Raw genomic sequence first — 25,764 nt, forward strand, 5'->3', positions numbered from 1 at the left:
AAAATTTGAGATAGAAAAAAAATTGTTTCAAATTTATATAAATTAGAGATAAGTTTTTAAAATAGAAATAAAATAAATTTGAGACCAGATTGCTAATGAATATTCATAAATAAAAAAAAATACATATTACAAATAAAATTTAAAATAATATAATTTCTGTCAAAAAAAATTATTTAAAATTTAATAAAAATTTGAGATGGAACAAAATTTGTTTTAAATTTCTATAAATTTGAGATAGATTTTTAAAATAGAAATAAAATCAGTTCAAATTTACGTAAATTAGAAATGAATTTGAAATAAAATTAAAATGAATTTGAGATGAAATTATAAATAAGTTCTTATAAATAAAAATAAATATATATTATAAATGAAATTTGAAATAATATAATTTCTGTCAAAATTCTGTTTAAAATTTTATTAAAAATTGCGATGGATTTCAAATTTTTATAAGTTAGAGATAGATTTTAAGACATAAAAAATATATCTTTTTCTAATTTATGTAAATTAAAGATAAATATTCTTGAAGCCGGTGGTGATATATTCATCTTATTTAGTGTACAATATTCTTAAAGCGGGTGGTGAATGATATCTTCACCTTATTTAAAGATTATTTGTTTTCATTTGTTAAATTAATTGTTTCTATGAAATTCATTTTTTATATTTATTTCTTTATTAATAAAATCTCTATACTTTGCCTTATTTTTTTTAAATATAATAATTACATATTTTTAATATTGATGCAGAATGTCAATGATAGAGAGAAGGATATAGAGGAACATCACAGGGGAGAGGATGGATGATGAAAATCTCCGGATACAAAGGATTTGGTCCCATGAAAATAATAAATGACGTAAGAATCGATTACTCGTCGGATTTAAAAATTTATTTAGTTACTTGCAATTTAATTAATGATTAAGTTTACTGAAATGATATGAATATTTATTACTATTAATATTAATTGTATGATATATTTTTTAATTGAGAAATTAGTTATTTTTGATATTTTTAATCTGTTTGAAATGTGTTATGATTTATTGTAAGGTAACATGTAGATGAAAAATTGATTAAAATATAAATTTAATGATAAATTTAGAAATATATATATATATATATATATATATATATATATATATATATATATATATATATATAAAAAGATAAATTCAGTTAGCCTCATTCACTATACCTGAGGTAACTAGTCAGGTCCCACAAAAGTTTCCGATCAGCCACCAAGATAAATCGGGGAGCGCGGGTGATGGCCAGCCCAGAAACCCAGCATCCTTTGATTGCCCTCCCCATTTGGAGGAAAAATTCTTATAAATACACCGTAACTAGGGATCAAATCGAAGGTGTCTAGATAATAATTTAGATATCCTACCACGGTACCATAGCTCTAGGGACATAAATGGATTTATACAGGACGACTATACAAACAGAATCATAAACTAATTTATAAATAGATTAAAATTATATTTGATGGGTCAAATTAAAAATAGATTTATAAATTATTTTTATAATCCATCTTTAAAATTAGAAATGGATATTTTCATCTTAATATTAGCAATAGATTTTTCACTAATAAATTTTTGAGACAAAATATATCATCTTAAATTTTCTTTAGAGATGAAAAGATAACCTTCGGAAAGATTTTTTCATCTATGAATCTCTATTTTCTTGTAGTATATATACTCAAATATCTAAAACTTGTGAAATTCTCAAAAGGCATACATAACTTTTAGATTTTTTAAAGAACACACTTTTTTTTTATTTTGCTCCTTCTCCCAACCATTGTTGTGTTGCATTCAAAGAATAATACAATTATGGTGTTGGATTTCAAAGAACAACAGCACTATGGTATTGTATTTCAAGTATCAGCATCACTTTGGTGTTGATTTTTAAAAATAAGCACCACTTTGATGTTACATAAACTCTAAAATAGCATCAATGTGGTGTTAAATTTTGAAAATTAGAAACATAGTGATGTTGATTTTTTAAAATACAATATTATAGTGGTAGTGCTCTTTTAAATTCAACAACATAGTGATGTTCTTTGAATGTAACACCACAGTTATTAACAAGAGAGGTAAAATAAAAAAAAATATGCCATTTGAGAAATCTAAAAATTAAGTGTACTATTTAGAAATTCTATAATTTTAAATACGATCTTGGTCAATTGCAGTTAATAATTTTGTTAGCACACTCCAGAGAGCTAGAGGGGGTGATTAGCTCCAATCGCTTCGTTGATGATTTTGTTATAGCGGATAATTGAAGCGAAGACTCCATAATGCTACCACCTTTGATTTCATTTGATATTCACCTCCTTGAAGTGACTAATCTAAAGGTTTACTCCTCACTATGAAATCCTCCTTCTAGGAGACCGAAAAGCCTTGTACAAGCAAATACACAAGCGAATATGAGATACAACAAGAAATACAATAAGAACAAGGAAATAGATACAACAATTAAAGACCTTTGCTCTTGATCTATTGTTGCTGTGGATCTCCTCTTGATACTTGGAAATGTAGTAATACTTTGCTCAAAGAACCTTCAAAAACTGGCAGAAAAAATAGGAGAAAAAGTGTTGTATATTTGAATCTTCGTTGTTGCCTTTCTATCCCATGGATTAGGACTCCTAATTAATTGTTCTTACCTCCAATCGATTTTCACATCAAATTTAAGCGCACCCAACCATCCAAACCTCGCATCGGCTCTTTTCTTGATCACTTAATCTATTAGTCAATCAATTACGGGCCTTACTTAATCAATTACGAAGCCTTTTGTTCGCTCACGAGTTCTCCCAATCGATTACCCAATTGATTAAGCAGCTTTAATCGATCACCTGATTGATTTAGAAGCTCTATGTTCGATCACCTGATCAATGTATGATCCTCCTTGACACACTTGGTCTTGTCAACATGCGATCCCTCTTTGACCCATTTGGACTTCTTTTACCGACGTCCAGTCCTCCTTGACCCATTCGGACTTTCTTTTTCCTAACGGCAGTTATGACTTACCTTGCCTAACTTCCAATTAGGACTTTACCAGTCAAATACCGGTCCTCCTTGACCTACTTGACATTTTTCACATATTGTCTTGGATCGGTCCTCCCTGACCTATTTGACATTTTTCACATATTGTCCAACAACACATTGTCCAAACATATTATCCACAACATATTATTCAAACATCGAAACTCAAGTTCGAAAGTCGAATCGACTTAAACTTAGTGAAACTCGTCAACCTTAACTCTAGGAACGATTGCACTAACAATCTCCCAATAAATTTAACCCTTTTTCTCTTGCAAAATCTTTAATTTTTTATATATATATTTTTTATTCTTTTTAATTTACCCTATCAATGAGAAACTTGGTATCAACTCTTCAGCATTTAATTTTTGCCTGAGGTATGATAACGAAAGACAGCCTACTTTGTCTTCTGTTCATATGACATAATCCTTTCTTTTTTTTCAGAAAAAAATTACAAAGATACGTTTTTTTCAAAAAAAATTACAAATTTTCCCTTCCATTAGACGATGAACACCAACAGAGGGAGAGAGGATCCTTCTCCACTATGGACGTGTCGTCATTCAGTTATAATTTATTGTGCCCTTTTTTTCATTTAGATTATATAGTTTAAGTTGAGATGGACGATTAGAGACTGTTCAGAGACTACTAACGATGGATGGGTGCCTGAGCTGCTAGGTACCGAGCGGGGGTGGCCTCCAAAAGACCTTCGGTCATCCATCCAGAATCAAACTATAACTTAGATAGGAAAGTAAAATCAAAAAGAGATCGTAACCAATTACGATTGAATCACGACCATAATTTAATTATAATTACATTATAGATCATCTCCTGATCCACTTTTTATGGACAAGAGAATTCGGTCTTCAACCGAGGAAGCAAACCCTAAAATATAGGAACCCATTTGAGTTGAGCTCTAAAAGGTAGGTAAGTATTGGTATAGAGGATATTTCCTCTACCATGCATTCTCTTTTAATTAATATACTAATTAATAATTAACGTGCAGTAGAATCCAGATGATGCGAGTGTGGACGAGAAATCACCTAATTTACAAGAGCCAAGCAATGCATGTCAGAATAGTTTGTCCTCTTGCAGTTTGTTCTTCGTTTTTAAAACACATTAATCGTTTAATTAACAAGGTCAATTAGTCGGTCTTTCATATCATTATTTTTATAAAGCGAATCTTGCAGTGGAGTAGAATATGGCACCCTGTTCATACAAATTTTGACAATGATCGAATCTGTAGTTATATATATACATATATATATATCTTCCTGTCAGGGCAGTGATGAGAAAATAAAATAAATTTTTTGAAGTTTTTTATCTTCTCAAATATGTCAAAGTTAACAAACTGATGTTTGACGTTATCTAATTAAAGAGCCACTTGTAGATTATTTTAGGTTGACCGAGTTCAAGTGTGTTCTGACATCTTCAAGTTTGGCTGAGTTCTTTAGTTTAGTTATCCTCCCAAATTATTCAGTTTACTCAATTTGATAGAAAATCTTGTTCAATTTAATAGAAAATATATTCGATTCTAATTTAAAATGTTAAATTTAAGAGATATTATATTCATTTTTAAATTTTTTAAGCCTAAAAAATATAAGGGACAATTAGATAATGATATTTGCTTGAGGGAATTGAAATAAACAAAATTTTACATGCAAAGAATAGAAATAAAATTTTTTGAATATAGGAAGTAGGAACTACATATAAGGTTGAAGCACTGGTTGAGAATTTTTCTCCAATTTACTCTTAGAATAAGCTACTGTGAATGATTGATAATAAAGTCAAGGAAAAAAAAAATAGCTTGAAGGATCAAATCTAGCAAACGGAGATACTATAAAAGATGAGTTTAGTTAGAGTGGGAATTCTGTCTATTTTCACGTGGAACACGATCCATCTCAAAAACATTAAAAATTAATTTTCCAAAATACGGATTCTAACAATAAGATTAATTAACTACATTAGGACAACGTGGAGTGCTAGATTTGCTTCCTAAGTAATTTCCTTGAAAGATGAATAGCAATTATACTGCACACCGAAGAGGAGAGGAGAGGAGAATTTGTTGAATAGATAAACAAGAAGAGAAATTGGACAAAAAAAAAAAACAAAGAGAAAATTGTTGTCCTCAGAATTAAAGTTATGCCCTTTTAAGTTGGAGAGATCTTTTCAGGTCAATCTGCATCAAAAATGAATGTTTTATTGGATCCTTACTTAATTGAGGTTGTCTCTTCATATTATATTAGTGAAGTCTTCGTCACACCTTTACTAACTACCACATCGTCATTTGGTCTGTGCCAATAATTTCTTAGTAAATCAATAATTTAGGTGAAATAATTAAACCAAAACTTAAACTCATGATCACAAATCGTATGGTAATAATTTTATTATTGCGCAAGGCTTTCCTTAGAATAGTATATATATAGATAGATATAGCTACCACGCTTTTCACCTGAGTACAGAAGTCCCAAAAGCTTAAATTTTAATTTGTGTAGGTCTTCAATGGGGAGATCACCTTGCTGCGAAGATCAGAATGGCCTGAAGAAGGGTCATTGGACCGGTGAGGAAGACCGGAAGCTCGTCGAGTATGTACAGAAGCATGGACATGGCAGCTGGAGATCCCTTCCAAAACTTGCAGGTTAATTAATTCGATCAGTAAATTAAATCTTGGTTGATTAGTGAAGATTATCATGGACCACCTAAATCTTGATTTAACAGGTTTAAATAGATGTGGGAAAAGTTGCAGACTGAGATGGACAAATTACCTGAGGCCAGATATCAAAAGAGGCAACTTCTCTAAGGAGGAAGAGCAAACCATTCTCAATCTCCACTCCCTGCTCGGAAACAAGTAATATTAAACTTATGTAAATCTTACTACGGAATTACTAATCTGTTGAAACGTTTTAGATGGTCGGCGATCGCCTCGCACCTCCCTGGTCGAACCGACAACGAGATCAAGAACTATTGGAACACTCACTTAAAGAAGAAGCTCCTCCAACTTGGGGCCTTGCTAGAGTGGTCGCAGCAGCTCCAGCTGTTGGCTTTCATGGGGAGCGGGGCAGCATCAGAGCCCAACTGCCTTGTCTCCCAGATGACAACAGCTCCTGTCCCTTCCATGCCTTTTGCTCAAAATCTAAACTCATTTCAAGGCATTCAATCTTCGACATGGATGGGGTTGAGCTGCCCGGACGAGAACTCGATACTAATGTCTCCTCAATTGACTCTTCCTCCACTCGCAGACATCGATTTCGGACACTCAACCAGCAGCAGCTCCAGCTGCATTGACAATGGCAACTACCTTCCTTTCTCCTGGCCTGAGAGCTTGTTGGATGATCCATTCATCACTGATCACTTCCCCTGATCTCACTCGTTTCTTGTTGTTTTCCCTTCTTTAAGGGAAAATTGGCCTTTGCACAGTATGTGTATCGAAAACAAATAAGTAATATCTTATATAAATTGCTTTTACTCTTTATTAATTCATTTGGGTGTCAAAGATGTCTGATATAGGACGGTAAACGAATCAAACACCTGTGACTAAATTTGATATTTAATTTGGTAAGATTTTATTTATGTTCTCATGATAAAAGATAAAGTTATCACTTTAATAATCCTAGCTTCACATATTTTAAAAGAAGATAAATCATAAAAATTTATTCAGCTTTAGTTGAGTGACACTAGCTCAGCTACACCTACAGTGGTAAAATTTATTCATCTTTATCAATAAATTCTTATGTTAATACATAAATAAACTTATATTATCCAACTATAAAATTTCAAAAACAATCAAGTTCAATAACATTTAAATAAATCAACCTCAACACATAAAAAATCAAATCAAATTTGAATAATCATTTTAAGGATTTAACTTATTTTAAATTCAATTTAATTTGACCCAATTATCTTATTATATAAGTTTGAGGATCATGAATCTCGATTCATTTATCATCCTAATCTAATAAGATTTCTTTGATTTATAAGATACACTATTATATCCGTCTAACCGTCTCGAGATGATCTTACCTTTTTAAAGTTGGTATAAGATATTTAGCTCTTTAAACTGATTAATTTTGAAAGTGATCGGATCGGTTCCATAGAAATTTTTCACAGGATAAATCAGAAAACGCTCCTATAAATCATCCAAATAGAGTATTTTTAGACCTGTTTTCCATTGAAGGTGATACGACGCATGTTCGTGGGGTCAGTAAGATGATGTGGCTAGAAGTCAAGCTGACGTGGAGCTCAGGAGGGTCAGAAGTCTAGCCTCCGTGGCCGGTCAGAAGTCAAGCTGACGTGGAGCTCAGGAGGGTCAGAAGTCTAGCCTCCGTGGCCGGTCAGAAGTCAAGCTGACGTGGAGCACAGGAGGGTCAGAAGTCTAGCCTTCGTGGTCGATCAGAAGTCAAGCATATGTGGAGGTCAGAAGTCTAGCCTCCGTGGCCGGTTAAAAGTCAAGCTTACGTGGAGGCCTGAAGTCAAGTTTGCATGGCTAGGGTCAGAGTCTCGGTTGACGAAGCGAGTCGGACAATAGCCGGGCTCGATAATGATCAAGAATTGGGCCCACGGACCAGGTACAGCTGAGAATTGAACCCACAAGCCGGGTACAGCTGAAAGCTGGACCTACATGTCAAGCATAGCTGAGGGGGGCCCATAGGCCAGATAGAGACGCAGAAGGAAAGGCCTTGGTGTTGGTTAGTCCTAGGAAAACGTACCGATTCCACTGTACAAAAATTTTTTGTACAAGTGTCGAACCTTTCCTTAAATAACCTATTGTGTTCTTTAGAAGTTAAATTAGGAATTACAGACGGAACTTAACATCATTGATTCTAAATTTAACTTATCTGTTCTTAATGGTTTAGATTTGAATCGCAAGCGGAACTTAACACTATTTATTCAAATCCACCTATGTTATTAATTCCATTAAATATTAATTTCCAAAATTGGCTTCCAGGACTGCATGGCGAGGTACATGGTCTTCTTGGATATGGGAGCAACCACCACCGCCTAGACAAAGCCTTTTAAGGAAAGCTAATATTTAATTTCTTTAAATAACTCTAGGTTAACCAAAAGGAACAATCGAAACACAAATTTAAAAAATAAAAGAAAAGAAACACAACTTCGAAACAAATCCGAAAACTCTAGAATCATATGCCTCTTGTGTTTGGTATTTCCAAAAATAACTATACAAAGAAAACTAGTATGATGCGAAAAATAATTACTAGTTATACCTTTCTTTGTAAGCAAATAACCTCTTGATCTTCTACCGTATTCCTCTTCTTATCCCGGACGTTGTGTGGGCAACGATCTACCGAGATGAGAATCCACCTAAGCCACCTTCTTCTCCAAGAAAGATTCGGCCACCACAATTCTCCAAGAGAAGTAGAGGTCCGGACACCACCATAAGCTCCAAGGGATGTAAGAAACAAAACTTCCTTTCTCTCCTTCTTCTCCTAGCTAGAACCGGCCACCATCAAGAGCTCCAAGAGGGGATAAAACCGACCACTAAAAAAGAAGAGAAGAGGAGAGGGAGAACCTCTAGGGCCGGCCACACCAAGGAGAAAAAGAGAGGAAGAAAAGAATAGAGTTAGCACCCATGAAGAGACCTCTATCCTTTTTTTTATAATCCTTGGTCTTGACAAATAAGGAAATTTAAATAAAAACTCCTTTAATTCTTTTGCCATGAAAAGGAAAATTTATTTTAATTAAAAAATAATTTTATTCTCATTATTATAATGGCCGGCCACAACCAAATCTCCAAGCAAATAAAATTTTAAACACAAATTAAAACTTCCTTATTTGCTTCCAGAAATTTTATAAAAAATTTCTCCAATAATTTTTCCCGTGGATTATAAAAATAAAATTTTATAAATTAAAATCATTCTTTTAAACATGTGGATAATTTTCAAAAAGGAAAGTTATCTTTAAAAATATTAAAATCTCCTTTCAATCTACAAATAAGGAAAGATATCAAATCTTTTCTTAATCTCTTGTAGAAACTTATAAAAGATATATTTAATTTTTTAAACTCTCTTTTAAATCATGAATATGGTTAAAAAAGGAAAGTTTTCTTAAAATTAAAATCCACCTTTCAATCTACAAATAAGGAAAGATTTCAAATCTTTTCTTAATCTTTTGTAGAAAGCTATAAAAGGAAAGATTTAAATTTCAAACTCTCTTTTAAAACCATAATATCCACGTAAGAAATAATTTGAATAAAAAACCCTTTTTAATATGATGTGGCTGGCCACCTAAGCTTGGGCTCCAAGCAATTGGCCGGCCACCTTAAGGCTCAACCTTTAGGCTTGGCCGGCCCTAAGCTTGAGCTTCAAGCTTGGCTTGGCCGGCCCTTATAGGTTGGGTAAGAAGGTGGGTATAGATGGGTATAATTCTCTATATACAAGAGGCTATGATAGGGATCGAGAGGAGGAATTGGTTTTGGTCTCCCGATGTAATTAAGCTTCCCGTGTTCCCCCCGAACACACAACTTAACTTCATTAATAATAATTCATACCACTAAAGAATTATTATTGAACTACCGCACCAATCTCAAATTACATTTTGAGCTCCTTCTTATTATGAGTGTGTTAATCTCCCTGTGTTTAAGATGTCGAATGTCCACTAATTAAATGAGTTACTGACAACTCACTTAATTAATATCTTAGTTCCAAGAGCAGTCGGACTAAGTCCACCTGCAGGGTTTAAAATAACAATCCTTATGAGCTCCTCTTGGGGACATTATCAACCTAGATCACTAGGACACAGTTTCCTTCTATAATCAACAACACACACTATAAGTGATATCATTTTTCAACTTATCGGACTTATTGATTTATCGAACTAAATCTCACCCATTGATAAATTAAAGAAATAAATATCAAATATATGTGCTTGTTATTATATTAGGATTAAGAACACACACTTCCATAATAACTGAGGTGTTTGTTCCTTTATAAAGTCAGTATAAAAAGAAACAATCTCTAATGGTCCTACTCAATACACTCTAAGTGTACTAGTATAATTATATAGTTAAGATAAACTAATATCTAATTACACTATGACCTTCCAATGGTTTGTTCCTTTCCATCTTGGTCGTGAGCTACTGTTTATAATTTATAAAGAACCGACAACACGATCTTCTGTGTGTGACACCACACACTATGTTATCTACAATATAAATTAATTGAACATCTACATTTGGTAGACACTTGACCAATGTGATTCTTATAAATGTTTATACAAAAGCTAGGCTTTTAGTATACACTCCAACAATCTCCCACTTATACTAGAAGACTATGTTGCCATAAATACTGCCATACATCTTATTCCCATCCATTCAACATATCCATCAAAAGCTCTTGCCTTAAGGACCTTAGTGAAAAGATCTATAGGTTATCACTTGATGCAATATAGGTGGCAACAACTTCTCCTCGTTTATACGATGTCTCGTATTGGGTGGTACTTGGACTCTATTGTGTTTACTTGCCTTATGGACTTATGGTTTCTTCGAGTTTGCTACTGCACCAAATTATTTTGGGCAAACCAGAAATTATATCTAAGTCTATCTTGAAGTATCTGAGTCATACAGCTTCTATGGCTACCTCAGAGGCTGCCATATACTCAGCTTCTGTGGTGGAGTCCGAAAAAGCACCTATGCTTATCACTCTTCCATAGTTATGACTTTATCTCCTAAAGTAAACACAAAACCCCGAGGTCGACTTACTATTGTCCCTATCTGATTGGAAGTCAAAATCCATGCAACCCACATGGACCAAATTATCTACCTTGTAAGCTAGCATATAATCTTTAGTGCCTCTAAGGTACTTCAATATATGCTTTACCGTAGTCTAATGTCCTTGTCCAGGGTTACTTAGATATCTACTAACTATGCCCTCGGCAAAACAGATTTATAATCTCGTGCATAGCATACATTAGGCTTCCGACAGTCGAAGCATAAGGAACTGCCTTCATTTCCTCTATCTCCTTTGATATTTTCGGAGACATCTCTTTAGATAAAGCTACTCCATGTTGAAAAAGTAAGAAACCTTTCTTGAAGTTTTGCATGCTTAAAACGAGCAAGGATTGTTTCGATATATGAAGCTTGGGATAAGTAAAATATATTCTTTTCTTGCGATCCCTTTGATCCCAAGAATATATGCATTCTCCCAAGTCTTTCATATCGAATTGTTTGGACAATCATACTCTTACTTCTGAGAACACTTTGATATTGTTTCCAACTACGAAAAATGTTATCTACGTATAGTACAAGAAATACCACTACGTTTCCATCACACTTCTTGTATACACAAAACTCATTCGGTTATAAAATAAATCCATAGGTCTGGATTACTTTATTAAACCGGATGTACCAAGACCTTAAAACTTTACTTCAGTCCATAGACTGATTGAGCTTACACACAAGATGCTCTTTGCTCTTTGCAATGAACCCTTCTGGTTGCTATATATGGATGTTTTCTTCAAGACTTCCATTAAGGAAAGCTTGTCTTGACAACCACTTGCTAAATCTCATAGCTAAAAGAATCCGGATAGACTTAAGCATGGTTATCGGTGAAAAGTTTCCTTTTTCAACAAGTCTTGCTTTGAAAGTTTCTACCTTCCTATCTATCCCTCTTTTCCTATTGTAGACTTATTTTCACCCAATGACTTTTACACCATTTGATGATTTTATAAGCTCCCAGACTCTATTAGAATACATATATTCTAATTCTGTATTTATTGCTCTTTGCAAAGATGCTGCATCTTTTATCTTGGAGTGCTTCATTATATATTCGGGGATCAGGCTCATGTCCACCAGGGATCAAGTCCAAAGACTCTCCTAAAACATGAATCTTTTAGGTTGGCTAACAACCCTCCCACTACGACGAGGCACTTTCTACAATTATGTATCATTTGTGATACGTGTTGCAGTTTCTTGTGATATTTCATCTTGTACAGTTGGTACTAGATTAGACGTGTCATTTATTTAAGAACAATTTTACTTATGGGCTTGTGGTTCATTGTATAGTCATTTTCTGAAATCGGGCATTGGTGCTAATAATGACCTTCCGATTTTGAGGAGTACTATAAATCTCCTTTCGTTTCTCTAGGATAACTCACAAACAAGTGAACTCCTGCCCAACTTATCAGTGTCTCTCATGTGCTAGACCACCCAAATCCGAATATGCTTCAGACTAGGTTTACGCCCATTCTGCAATTCTATGGGAGTAGAGAGTTCTGACTTAGAAGGTACTATGTTCACTTCCGTTTCCAGTGTATATCCTTAAAACGAATTTGGTAATTTTCTGAATAACTCATCATCGATCTAATTATTCCATAAGAGCCTCATACCTTCTTTCCACTACACCATTCTGTTGGGGTGTACCAGGTGCAGTTAGTTGGGATTGAATCCCTTCTTCTGATAAGTGACTCATAAATTTTCCCAAGAGGTACTCGCCACTACGATATTACCATAGTGACTTGATACTTTTACTTTGACGTTTTTCCGCATCAGCCTTGTACTCTTTGAACTAATCAAAGCACTTAGTCTTGCGGTGCATCAAGTAAATGTATCTATATCTCAAATAGTTGTCTATAAAATAGACAAAATATTCGAACCTACCTCTTGTCTGGATAGTCATAGGACCACACAAAGCAGAATGAACCAATTCCAACACATCCTCGGCTCTATACCCCTTAGACTTAAAAGCTTCTTGATTATTTTTCCTTTCAAGTAAAACTCGCAGGTTGGAAAGATTTCCACTACCAATGAACCCAAGAGTTCATTGATTATTATCCTTTGAATCCTACTCAAGTTAATATAACCTAGCCTTAGATTGCCAAGGATGTGATTGGTTCATTTTCGAAGGTTGCTTTCTCTTATTAAATTTAGAAGATGTGTTACTAATTTCCATTTATTGCATTGTAGGAGTTATTGGATTTATAAATTGTCAAGCAACGTACCAGAATAGATATCTTTCCTATTTTCTTGATAACAACTTTGTTATCAAAATAGACACAATATCTATTCTTTAATAGTTTAGAAACTGCAATCAGGTCCTTTCTAAACTTAGTACTTAAAGATAATTTCTAAAATCCATATTTTATTCCTATCATAAGATAAGAGTCTTCTACTGCAACAGTTACCACTTTTGCAGCAGTGCCCATGTAGACGGTGACTTCCCCTTCATATAGTTATCGAGTTTCCTGGAACCTCTACAATGAATTGTAGACATGATCAGTGGCTCCCATATCTACACACCAGATACCGGTAGATAACACCACTAATCATATATTAACTAATGAATGAAATACACCTATTTTGTTCTTAGTTTTAAGAGGACAGTCTACCTAAATGTCCAAGTCCTATTTCTAATCATTACAATCGGGACTACTAAGTCTATTCTATAGTATAACAACTAGAGGATTGACAAACATTTTAAATCCTAAGAATCATAAAAATATTTGGTCAAGACCAACAACTTAAAATCCCCATGAATTTTGTATGCCACGATATTGTGGACGTATACAAAACCAAAGAGGAGATTTTATCCATTAATTTTATTATCTTATCATTCTATCTTTATGATAAATAAAATTAATAGTTGGTCTATCAAAAATTTGGTCAAAAACTTTGAATTTGAAATAATATTGATTCCTCAAAACAATATTATTTAAATTCACCAACACCTCAAACACCATGAATTTTGCATGCCATGATAGTGTGAATATATACAAATTCAAACATTTGTGTGAGGAGGGTTTTACCCATTAATTATCTTGTCAATAAGTCTTTATGACAAATAAAATTACCTTAAACACCGTGAATTTTGTATGCTACGATAGTGTGAACGTATACAAAACCAAACATTTGTAAGAGGAGTTTTTCCCATTAATTTTATTTTCTTGTCAACCTGACAAATAAAATTACCTCATACACCGTGAATTTTGTATGCCATGATAGTGTGGACATATACAGAAACTCGACATTTGTAAGAGGGGGTTTTAATTTTATTATCTTGTCAACTTATCTTTTTGACAAATTAATAGTTGGTTTTCCTTTGGTCATACAAATAATAGCAGTGACTCCGATGGGGAGGATACTATTAGACGTGCGTAAGTGTATACCATTACTTGACACTAAGTCCATTAATAAGATTATGCCCCTTCCGGTGGGGAAGATCATATGCTCTTAATTAATTTCCTATAGTCATCCTAAATAGAAGTTTGATCTAGTGATCCGCAAACAAACTCATCCGATATGGAGGAAGACAATCAGAGCCAACGAGCAAGTTTATTTGTATCACTTACAAACCAGTAATGGAGACCGTGGAATTTATTAAAATAAATCCCTCTCCCACTTAGTTATTTAAAGTGAGGAATTTTAAGTTATCCTAGCATACATCACATGCATACACACACATCACAGTAAATAAAAGTAATAAATATGAAAATTATTTTCCAACTATTATGGCATTTTCCTATTACTATCCTCCATGTGCTCCAACCCTAGCTGCTGTCATCTTTAGCCACCACCATCAGGTAGAGTTGTCACATTCATCTTGCTTCTTATTCCGCTGCGCCTCTGGTGCCCCAAAAGTACCACGCCTCGCAAGAATCCGATCCGCGACAAAAATAGAATTTTACAGATATCGATCCTATATTCCACGAGGGAATGTACAATGTAATCTAGATCAAAAATAAAATTCTAAAATCCTAGGGCTAATACAGCTCCTGCTGTATTAGTTACATACAATCATGCACACACAAAATAATGCCCTTGACATGTCCAAGGGTTCAATCACACACAACATCTATAAGTCAAAATAGTTGGAGCCTGCTACCACAAAGTTAGCACATCCTACTATTATCCTGCCTAAATTATGTATGACATGTGCATAACCTAATTTGAAAACCAAACACACATAGGCAAACCCTAAATCTGATACCAATTGTTGGTTAGTCCTAGGAAAATGTATCAGTTCCACTGTACAAAAATTTTTTGTGCAAGTGTCGAACCTTTCCTTAAATAACCTATTGTGTTCTTTAGAAGTTAAATTAGGAATTACAGACGGAACTTAACATCATTGATTCTAAATTTAACTTATCTGTTCTTAATGGTTTAGATTTGAATCGCAAGCGGAACTTAACACTATTTATTCAAATCCACCTATGTTATTAATTCCATTAAATATTAATTTCTAAAATTGGCTTCCAGGATTGCATGGCGAGGCACATGACCTTCTTGGATATGGGAGCAACCACCATCGCCTAGACAAAGCCTTTTAAGGAAAGCTAATATTTAATTTCCTTAAATAACTCTAGGTTAAACAAAAGGAACAATCGAATCATAAATTTGAAAAAGAAAAGAAAAGAAACACAACTTCGAAACAAATCCGAAAACTCTAGAATCATATGCCTCTTATGTTTGGTATTTCCAAAAATAACTATACAAAGAAAACTAGTATGATGCGGAAAACAATTACTAGTTACACATTTCTTTGTAAGCAAATAACCTCTTGATCTTCTACCGTATTCCTCTTCTTATCCCGGACGTTGTGTGGGCAAGGATCTACCGAGATAAGAATCCACCTAAGCCACCTTCTTCTCCAAGCAAGATTCGGCCACCACAATTCTCCAAGAGAAGTAGAGGTTTGGCCACCACCACCAAGCTCCAAGGGATGTAAGAAACAAGACCTCCTTTCTCTCCTTCTTCTCCTAGCTAGAACCGACCACCATCAAGAGCTCCAAGAGGGGATAAAATCGGCCACTAAAGAAGAAGAGAAAAGGAGAGGGAGAACCTCTAGGGCCAGCCACACCAAGGAGAAAAAGAGAGGAAGAAAAGAATAGAGTTAGCACCCATGAAGGCACCTCTACCCTCTCTTTTATAATCTTTGGCTTTGGCAAATAAGGAAATTTAAGTGAAAACTTAATTCTTTTACCATGAAAAGGAAAATTTATTTTAATTAAAAAATAATTTTCTTCTCATTATTATAATGGTCGGCCACAACCAAATCTCCAAGCAAATAAAATTTTAATCACAAATTAAAACTTTCTTATTTGCTTCCGGAAATTTTATAAAAAATTTCTCTAATAATTTTTCCCTTCATGGTGGATTATAAAAAGGAAATTTTATAAATTAAAATCATTCTTTTAAACATGTGGATAATTTCCAAAAAGGAAAGTTATCCTTAAAAAATTAAAATCTCCTTTCAATCTATAAATAAGGAAAGATATCAAATCTTTTCTTAATCTCTTATAGAAACTTATAAAAGAGATATTTAATTTTTTAAACTCTCTTTTAAATCATGAACATGGTTAAAAAAGAAAAGTTTTCTTAAAATTAAAATCCACCTTTCAATCTACAAATAAGGAAAGATTTCAAATCTTTTCTTAATCTTTTGTAGAAAGCTATAAAAGGAAAGATTTAAATTTCAAACTCTCTTTTAAAACCATGATATCCACATAAGAAATAATTTTAATAAAAACCCCTTTTTAATATCATGTGGCCGGCCACGTAAGCTTGGGCTCCAAGCAATTGGCCGACCACTTTAAGGCTCAACCTTTAGGCTTGGCCGACCCTAAGCTTGAGCTTCAAGCTTGGCTTGGCCGGCCCCTATAGGTTGGGTAAGAAGGTGGGTATAGATGGGTATAATTCTCTATATACAAGAGGCTACGTTAGGGATCGAGAGGAGGAATTGGTTTGGTCTCCCGATGTAATTAAGCTTCCCGTGTTCGCCCCAAACACACAACTTAACTTCATTAATAATAATTCATACCACTAAAGAAATATTATTGAACTACCGCACCAATCTCAAATTACATTTTGAGCTCCTTCTTATTATGAGTGTGTTAATCTCCCTGTGTTTAAGATGTCGAATGTCCACTAATTAAATGAGTTACTGACAACTCACTTAATTAATATCTTAGTTTCAAGAGTAGTACCACTCAACCTTATCGTCATGTCGGACTAAGTCCACCTGCAGGGTTTAACATGACAATCCTTATGAGTTCCTCTTGGGGACATTATCAACCTAGATCACTAGGACACAATTTCCATCTATAATCAACAACACACACTATAAGTGATATCATTTCCCAACTTATCGGACTTATTGATTTATCGAACTAAATCTCACCCATTGATAAATTAAAGAAATAAATATCAAATATATGTGCTTGTTATTATATTAGGATTAAGAGCACACACTTCCATAATAACTGAGGTCTTTGTTCCTTTATAAAGTCAGTATAAAAAAAATGATCTCTAATGGTCCTACTCAATATACTCTAAGTGTACTAGTGTAATTATATATTTAAGATAAACTAATACCTAATTACACTACGACCTTCCAATGGTTTGTTCCTTTCCATCTTGGTCATGAGCTACTGTTTATAATTTATAAAGAACCGATAACACGATCTTCTATGTGTGACACCACACACTATGTTATCTAAAATATAAATTAATTGAACATCTACATTTGGTAGACACTTGACCAATGTGATTCTTATAAATGTTTATACAAAAGCTAGGCTTTTAGTGTATACTCTAATACTTGGGTGAAACCCAGCAGGCCGGGATACAGATCTGGCGTACAGGTCGAGACGTGCAAGCCATGGATAACAGTAAACAGAAGCAAGTCGGGATATAGACCTGACGTACAGGTCGGGACGTACAGGTCACAGATAACAGTAGGCAGAAGTAGGTTGGGACACAGCTCTAGCATACAGGTTGAGACGTACAAGCCATGGATAACAGTAGGCAGAAGCAGGTTGGGACACAGACCTAGCGTATATGTCGGGACGTACACCCCATGGATAACAGTAGACAGATACAGGTCGGGATACAGACTTGACGTACAAGTCGGGATGTACAGGTCACGGATAACAGTAGGCAGAAGCTGGTCGGGACATAGCTCTAGAGTACAGGTCGGGACGTACAAGCCATGGATAAGAGTCGACAGATATAGGTCGGGATACAGACCTGGCGTACAGGTCGAGACGTACAAGTCATGGATAACAGTAAACAGAAGCAGGTCAAGATACAAACCTGACGTACAGGTCGAGACGTACAAGCCATGAATAACAATCGACAGATACAGGTCAGGATACAGACCTAGCGTATAGGTCGGGACGTACAAGCCATGTATAACAGTAAACAGAAGCAGGTCGGGATTCAGACCTGACGTACAGGATGGGACGTACAGGTCACGGATAACAATAGGCAGAAGCAGGTCGGGACATAGCTCTAGCGTACAGGTCGGGACGTACAAGCCATGGATAACAGTAAACAGAAGCAGGTCGGGACACAGCTCTAGCGTACAGGTCGGGACGTACAAGCCATGGATAACAGTAGACAGAAGCAGGTCGGGACACAGACCTAGCGTACAAGTCGGGACGTACACGCCATGGATAACGATAAATACAGGTCGGGATACAGACCTGGCGTACAGGTCGGGACATATAGGTCATGGATAACAATAAACAAAAGCAGGTCGAGACACAGCTTTAGCGTATAGGTCAGAACGTACAGGCCATGGATAACAGCTGACAAAGGCAGGTTGGGATACAAGCCTAACGTACAGATCGGGGCATACGAACCACGGATAACAGCATACAGAAGCAAGTCGGAGTACAGATCTCGGAATACAGACCCAACGTTCGGGCACTGCAGGACAAACAAGCCAAGAAATCGTAACTGCTTGTTAGAGAGTGTTAGAGAATAATCAATGTGTCAGGGAATATTCTAACAGTCGGGGCTCACTATACCTTTGGTTTTGCCGTTTGCCTATTAAGAAGAGCTACGTGTCAATCACCACCAGACAAAGCCTGATAGCCGACATTTCCTGACACTCGCCAGGTCCCAGAAACATTCGTTGCAGTATAAAAAGGGATGCTTTGTCCCTTATGCAGGTACACTCACTCGTCATTTCTCACCAGTCTTTACTTTTTGTCCTTTCTCTGTGTTTTCTGGGGAAAAAGTACTTGACTTGAGCGTCGGAGGGCCTGACCTAGGGACTTTTCCCCTGGTTTCTGGTCTCTAACGAGTCGAGGGCTCATCTGAATGTGCGTAGAGCAGCAGTGTCATCGTCCTGGTCATCTTCCTTAGTCAGGTGCCCGTGCGAACCTTTCAGGGGGGTGCCAGATAGATCCGACGCCGTAGCGACTTTCCGTCAACTTCCAGTACATCAAGGCTCGCCTCCATCCGACTCAGCTTCCGGACGGGATCAAATTTGGCGTCGGCTGTGGGAACACAACAGCCTGTTCCGGAACGTGAAGATGGAGGAGTCTGGTCGTATCAACGTCACCATGACCGCCAGAGAATATAAACTCTTCAAGGAGGCCAAGAGGCGAGCAGCCTCCGAGAAGCAAGCAACTGTCTCGCGACCGCGACAAGCTCCTGCTGAAGCTTCTAAGGAGCCCCTCCCTGTCTCAGATCGGGGCTCTAAGATAAAATAGCCTGAGGTATTTCCTCAGGTTCCTTATCGTGAACCCGACGTGGGGTATTATCAGCCATAGCCCAGGGCCACAGCCTTAAGAAAGAACAACCACCAGTCTCTATGGCTGAAAGTTCCTTGCCTAGAGATTCGAAGAAAGGGAAGGCTCTCATCATATCGGAAGTGTTCCCAGAAGACCCAGATGAGAGAGTACCATTCTCAGCCAGGATTTTAAATGAAAGATTGCCCAAGGGCTACAGGGCCCCGTCGATCGGAGAGTATGACGGGAGCAAAGACCCGGAAGAGCATTTACGCAAATTTAAAAATGTAACCCTGTTGCACCAATACAGTGATGCTGTCAAGTGTCGAGTTTTCTTGAATACTCTAGCTGGTTCAACGCTAAAATGGTTTGATGGATTACCACAAGGATCCATCACCTGTTTCTTAGACTTCAAGATGGCCTTCCTGCGTCGTTTTGCCAGCAGTAAAAAATATCAGAAGACAGATTACTGTCTTTTCGCTCTTAAGCAAGGGTCGACCGAGCCCTTAAGAAGTTATATCAACTGCTTCAATTAGGTGGCCCAGGATGTCTCCACCGCCACTTCAGAGATTCTGATGAGCGCATTCTCTCATGGATTAGGGGAAGGAGAATTCTTCAGGGATCTCATCAAAAATCCCGCTCGGAATTTTGATGAGATGGTGGAAAAAGATGCTTGCTACATCAAAGTAGAAGAAGCACAGGCGGCTCGGAGGAAAGCCGAAAGACCACCTCCCTCTACCAACAAGCTGGAAAGAAGGGTGCCTCAACCACCTCCTCAACCTTCGCCGCGCGCTCAGGAAGCTAGACCTACTTTCCATCCCGGGATGGAGATCAGACCAGCTCCTCGAGTCGCAGCTATGCATGCTCCCCGACCCTGGACCATGGAACACTCGGTATTGCACTTATCATCGGTCTCACACTCATGATACTAATCACTATTTCCAGTTTGCTCGGGATTCCAAGCAGGCTGCCGAGTTAGGCTTACCACCACCCGAGTTAGCCCCTCAAGTGCTCAAGATGATGGAAGAGCAATGAACCGCGGCTGGACAGGTCGGGCAACCTTGTCCTGACCTAGTGGGACCCAGTATTCATCAACCTGGTTGGGGGAAAGAGCCAGAAGGAGCGTGGGAAGCCGAGAATAGAGGCAATGCCGCCGTCCGATAGATTGGCATGATCTCTGGAGGGCCAACTGATGGAGACTCGGGAAGAGCACGCAAGTTACATGTGCACTGCTTGGAGGTTCACACTGTAGGATGCAGCCAAGAGCAGGCTGCTGGCCTTATTATCAGCTTTGGGTCGGCAGACCTGGAAGGTCTGGAGCTACCTTATGATGATGCCCTTATCATCAAAGCCATTATTGCCAATAGCTGAGTGGCTTGGGTTTTTGTTGACACCGGGAGCTCAGTCAATATTCTGTTCAGAACTGCATTTGAGGAGATGCAGATTGATACCACTGAACTTCATCTTGTGGCCACGTCTCTATATGAATTTACAGGCAATGAGGTGAAACCAATGGATCAGATTAAACTAGCCATATCTCTGGGCACTGAGCCATTGGTGCGTATAAGGAGGAGCACTTTTATAGTGGTGGACTCCCCTTCCTCTTATAACGTCATTTTGGGAAGGCCTGCTCTGCATGAATTTTGGGCCTCTATTTCAACCTTTCATCAAAAAATCAAATTTCCTGTGGGCGAGCAGGTCGGGGAAGTTAAAGGAGAGCAGAGGGTCTCCCGCCGATGCTATATTGATATGGTCTGGGTGGAAGCTCAGAAAAATCAAAGGATGCAAGATGGGGGTGTCCACGCTATTCAAGAAGAGCTTTTGCCCATGGCTGATGAACCTATCCCTTGGGAGGAGGTGCAATTATACGCTGAACGCCCTAAAAGTTTAACTCGCTTGGCAAGCGACCTTCCTTCTCTTCTCAAGGAAGAGTTAGTTCAATGCTTGATCCGTAACCGAGATGTCTTCGCCTGGTCTACAGAGGAGTTACCTGGGGTCGAGCCGGAGGTAGCCGAGCATAAGTTACATTTACTACCAGATTCCCGACTTTTCAAGCAAAAGAAAAGAAACTTCTTAGCCGACCAGAACAAAATAATCAGGGCTGAGGTGGATCAGCTCAGGAAGGCAGGCCATGTTCGAGAAGTGCAGTTCTCATCCTGGCTTTCTAATGTGGTCTTAGTGAAGAAGCCCAACAATAAGTGGAGAGTATGCATAGACTTCCGAGACCTCAATCGAGCTAGTCCCAAGGATTGCTATCCTCTGCCCCGAATTTATCAGATGGTGGACTCAACTGCCGGTTGTGAGAGGATCTGCATGTTGGATGCATACCAGGGGTATCATCAGATACCTTTAGCGGTGGAGGATCAAGAAAAGGTTAGCTTCATTACGGCTGATGGTACCTTCTGTTATACTATCATGCCCTTTGGTCTCAGGAACGCAGGAGCCACATACCAAAGAATGATGGACAAAATCTTCCGGGAGCAGATCGGGCGCAATGTGGAAGTTTATGTGGATCACATACTCATCAAATCCCCGTTAGCCGTGAACCTGATCCAGGATGTAGAAGAAACCTGCAAGACTCTCCATCAGTATGGGCTAAAGCTGAACCCCTTGAAATGCCTGTTTAGGGCTAAAGGAGGAAAATTCTTGGGCTACTTGGTGACCGAGCGGGGAATAGAAGCTAATCCAGAAAAAGTTTGGGCGCTACGTGATATGCAGCCTCCCCAGAATTTGAAGGAAACTCAGAAGCTGGTCGACAGAATAACAGCCCTGTCAAGATTCATTTCCAGATCCGCAGACTGGGCCACTCCTTTCTTTAAAGTGCTCAGGAAGGCTTCCAAATTCCAATGGGATGAAGACTGTACCCGAGCTTTTGAGGAGCTGAAGAAGTATTTGGAGGCTTTGCCATCTTTATTTAAGCCAGTTGTTGGGGAACCCTTATGGGTCTACTTATCTGCCACCCCCGAGGCCGTAGGGGTTGTGCTTGTTAAAGAACATGACAATGTACAACAACCTGTGTATTTCTTCAGTCATCTATTAAAAGGGGCCGAGTCTCGATACACGGCCCTCAAGAAGTTGGTTTATGGATTGGTCCTTATGGCTCGACGGTTAAGACCTTACTTCTTAGCGCATCCTATCACAGTTCTGACCAATAGCACAATGGAGAGAGCTCTGACTAATGTAGAAGTTGTAGGTCGGCTTATCAAGTGGGCGACGGAGTTGGGGGAATATGATATACAATATCAGCCGTGCACAACCATTAAGGTGCAGGCCTTAGCAGATTTCTTAACAGAAATACATCAGACCAACTCTGAAGAAACCTGGAAGGTCTATGTGGATGGATCGGCAAATCACCAAGGAAGCGGGGTCGAGGTCTTATTGATATCTCCCTAAGGGAATATACTCCAATTGGCGGTTTGATTGAATTTCTGAGCCACCAACAATGAGGCAGAATACGAGGCTTTGTTGGCTGGACTGCAAGCAGCCCGGCACGTAGGGGCAGCCTGGGTAATCATTTATTCAGATTCCCAGCTGGTAACTCAGCAAGTGACTGGCAACTTTATGATAAATTGTGATAAATTACAAGTATACCGGGAAGCTTATGAGAAGATGAAAGAGGAATTTGCAGAGATCACAGTAACCAAGATCCCCAGGTCGGAGAATGAGAAGGCAGATGAGCTAGCAAAGATGGCTAGTTCCTTAACCAGTTGGGTGTTGGACCGGTCAACGACACAAACTTTCCTTATAGCTCGGATAGATCTGCAAAACAATAGGGAAGCAACTATTGATTGGCGGGCACCCATGATCAACTATCTTAGGCAAGGCATCTTACCGACCGACCTAGAAGAATCACGGCTAGTCAGGAAGCAAGCCCATGCTTATGTCATGATCGGGGATCAGCTCTACAAGAGGTCCTTCTCTAGACCCTTACTCAAATGCTTGGATATGGAGGAGGCTGACCAGGCCTTGCGAGAAATACATTTGGGATGCTATGGAAGTCATGTAGGCAGTCAGACATTGTCTCGCAAGGTACTCCTGGCTGGGTATTTTTGGCCTACTTTACGGAGGGATGCTCACAAGCTGGTAAATACCTACCTATCCTACCAAAGACATCAAAATTTAACACATCGACCAACAGCTCTGCTGAGAACATCTATAGTCTCATGTCCTTTTGATTAGTGGGGTATGGATATTGTGGGACGATTTCTGATGGCTCCGGGTCAGAGGCATTTCTTGTTGGTGGAGGTAGATTATTTCTCTAAGTGGGTGGAAGTAGAGGCCCTGGCCAGGATCACAGAAGATGTTGTCATCCAATTTCTATAGAAGAGCATTCTTTACAGATTCGGTATTCCTCACAAACTGGTGTCAGACTGTAACACCCACGAAATTATAAGATAGGTGTATGAATATTATTTTTTTCCTTAGAGCATAGAAATGAAAAGAATAAGAGAAAAAGGAAAATAAAAACAAAAAGAAGAAATATAGAATAAGAAGAGGTGAGGTCAAGGATTGAACCTTGAACCTCCCACAAATGATGGAGATAGATTTATGAATGATAACCATTAGGATAAGAAGAAATAATTGGAATGAAAGGAATGAAAAATTTAGTTAAAGGAGAAAAGAAAACTAAGCAAAAGAGCAAGAGAAAACCAAGTTGCTTATCTCCTTTTCCCTCTTGGTTAAGAAAAGGGAGCAAGCAAAAGAAGGATTGACTACTTCCCTTCCCCTCTCTATTTTCGTGGGAATTAATGGAGTGAGGGAAAAGAGGAGTTGGGGGAAAGAATGGGGACATGTCTCATTGGCAAGGGATAAATAGGATTAGAGAAGAAAACAAAGGGATTTAATTCATTTTCTTCTTCCTCCTTCTTCTTTCTCCATTCTCACCGAACCAAGAAACTCCTTTCCTCTCCTCATACCAATTTCTAAGTTAAGTTCTTCTCCAAGAAAGCTAATTACCGAGAAGGAAACTTCAAGTTCTAGCCCTTACAAGCAAAGCAAACAAGAGAAGATACAAGAAGAAGAAGCTTCCACCTTCCTTATCACTAGAACACCTTTTTCTCTAAGGAAAACCACAAGCGAAAGGATGTAAGTTCCCCTCACCTGTGGTACAATAGCTTTTATTTTGCTATGAAGATTCGGTTGCATATAAAAAGAAAGAGAAAGCTAAGAAAACATCATGAAGGAATTCTAACCAAGATAAGATCAAAGGAAGGATATAGAGAATGAAAGGATCTAGATTTAATATGATTGAATATTTCTCTTGTAGCATGTATTTTATGGTAAGGATTTATCTATGTTAAAAATGTTTGGTAAAACCTAGATCCATGAGTATTCGGCCATGGTAAAAACTAAGGGCCTAGGAGAGCTTTAAGTTAAAATTAAGTATGCCAAGATCTCCTTAAGATAAGTCATGAAACTATTATGATATGCCATGATTATATGTTTAGTTAAACTCTATTCATGTCCATGAAAGTTCGGTTATGTTGGTTTTTTTAAAAGCCTAGGAGAATTTAAAGCAAAACCTAAGATGCTCATGATCTCCTTGATGAAATGTTATGTAGCTAATCTAGTGGGCTCATGTTTATTGTTGTAAGGAAATTAAATTCATGCTCTATATCATTCGGCCACTTCATGATTTAGGACTTAGGGAACTTAGAACCTAACCCAACTATGCTCATGTTATTCCTTGATATATATGCTATGAAAGTTGTTTAAGGTTTCCATGCTTTTAGGACACTTGAACCTAAATTTTTAGTCCTATAGTATTCGGCCATTACATGATGTATAACTTAGGAAACCTAGAACCTAACTCAATTATGCTCATGTTATTCCTTAATATTTTTGCTATGAAAGTTGTTTAAGGTTCTCATGTTTTTAGGGCACTTGAACCCTAATTTTAAACCCTACATGTTTCGGCCACATCAAGACCTAGGGCTTAGGGAACTTAGAACCTAACCCAACTATGCTCATGTTATGCCTTGATATATATGCTATGAAAGTTGTTTAAGGTTTCCATGCTTTTAGGACACTTGAACCTAGGTTTTTAGTCCTATAGTATTCGGCCATGACATGATGAAGGACTTAGGGAACCTAGAACCTAACTCAACTATGCTCATGTTATTTCTTGATATTTTTGCTATGAAAGTTATTTAAGATTCTCATGTTTTTAGGGCACTTGAACCCTAATTCTAAACCCTACATGTTTCGGCCACATCAAGATCTAGGGCTTAGGGAACTTAGAACCTAGCTCAACTATGCTCATGTTATTCCTTGA

General features: G+C 37.4%; 1 protein-coding gene across 1 annotated transcript; it reads left to right on the forward strand.

Annotated features, from left to right (window-relative positions):
* Positions 1-5,493: 5,493 nt before the first annotated feature.
* Positions 5,494-6,448, forward strand: LOC122021164 (transcription factor MYB93-like). Its single transcript, XM_042579245.1, has 3 exons — positions 5,494-5,661; positions 5,742-5,871; positions 5,931-6,448. Exons 1-3 carry the CDS (start codon positions 5,526-5,528, stop codon positions 6,382-6,384), a joined length of 720 nt encoding a protein of 239 aa, XP_042435179.1. The 5' UTR covers positions 5,494-5,525; the 3' UTR covers positions 6,385-6,448.
* Positions 6,449-25,764: the final 19,316 nt, after the last annotated feature.

This window comes from Zingiber officinale, chromosome 9A (assembly GCF_018446385.1).
Source record: "Zingiber officinale cultivar Zhangliang chromosome 9A, Zo_v1.1, whole genome shotgun sequence".
Classification (NCBI taxonomy): domain Eukaryota; kingdom Viridiplantae; phylum Streptophyta; class Magnoliopsida; order Zingiberales; family Zingiberaceae; genus Zingiber; species Zingiber officinale.

Excerpts from the sequence above, each read along its gene's own strand:
- LOC122021164 (XM_042579245.1), top strand. The coding sequence starts at position 5,526 with ATGGGGAGATCACCTTGCTGCGAAGATCAGAATGGCCTGAAGAAGGGT. Across the intron at positions 5,662-5,741 it reads ATCCCTTCCAAAACTTGCAG|GTTTAAATAGATGTGGGAAA; the intron begins GTTAATTAATTC and ends TTGATTTAACAG. Across the intron at positions 5,872-5,930 it reads CACTCCCTGCTCGGAAACAA|ATGGTCGGCGATCGCCTCGC; the intron begins GTAATATTAAAC and ends GAAACGTTTTAG.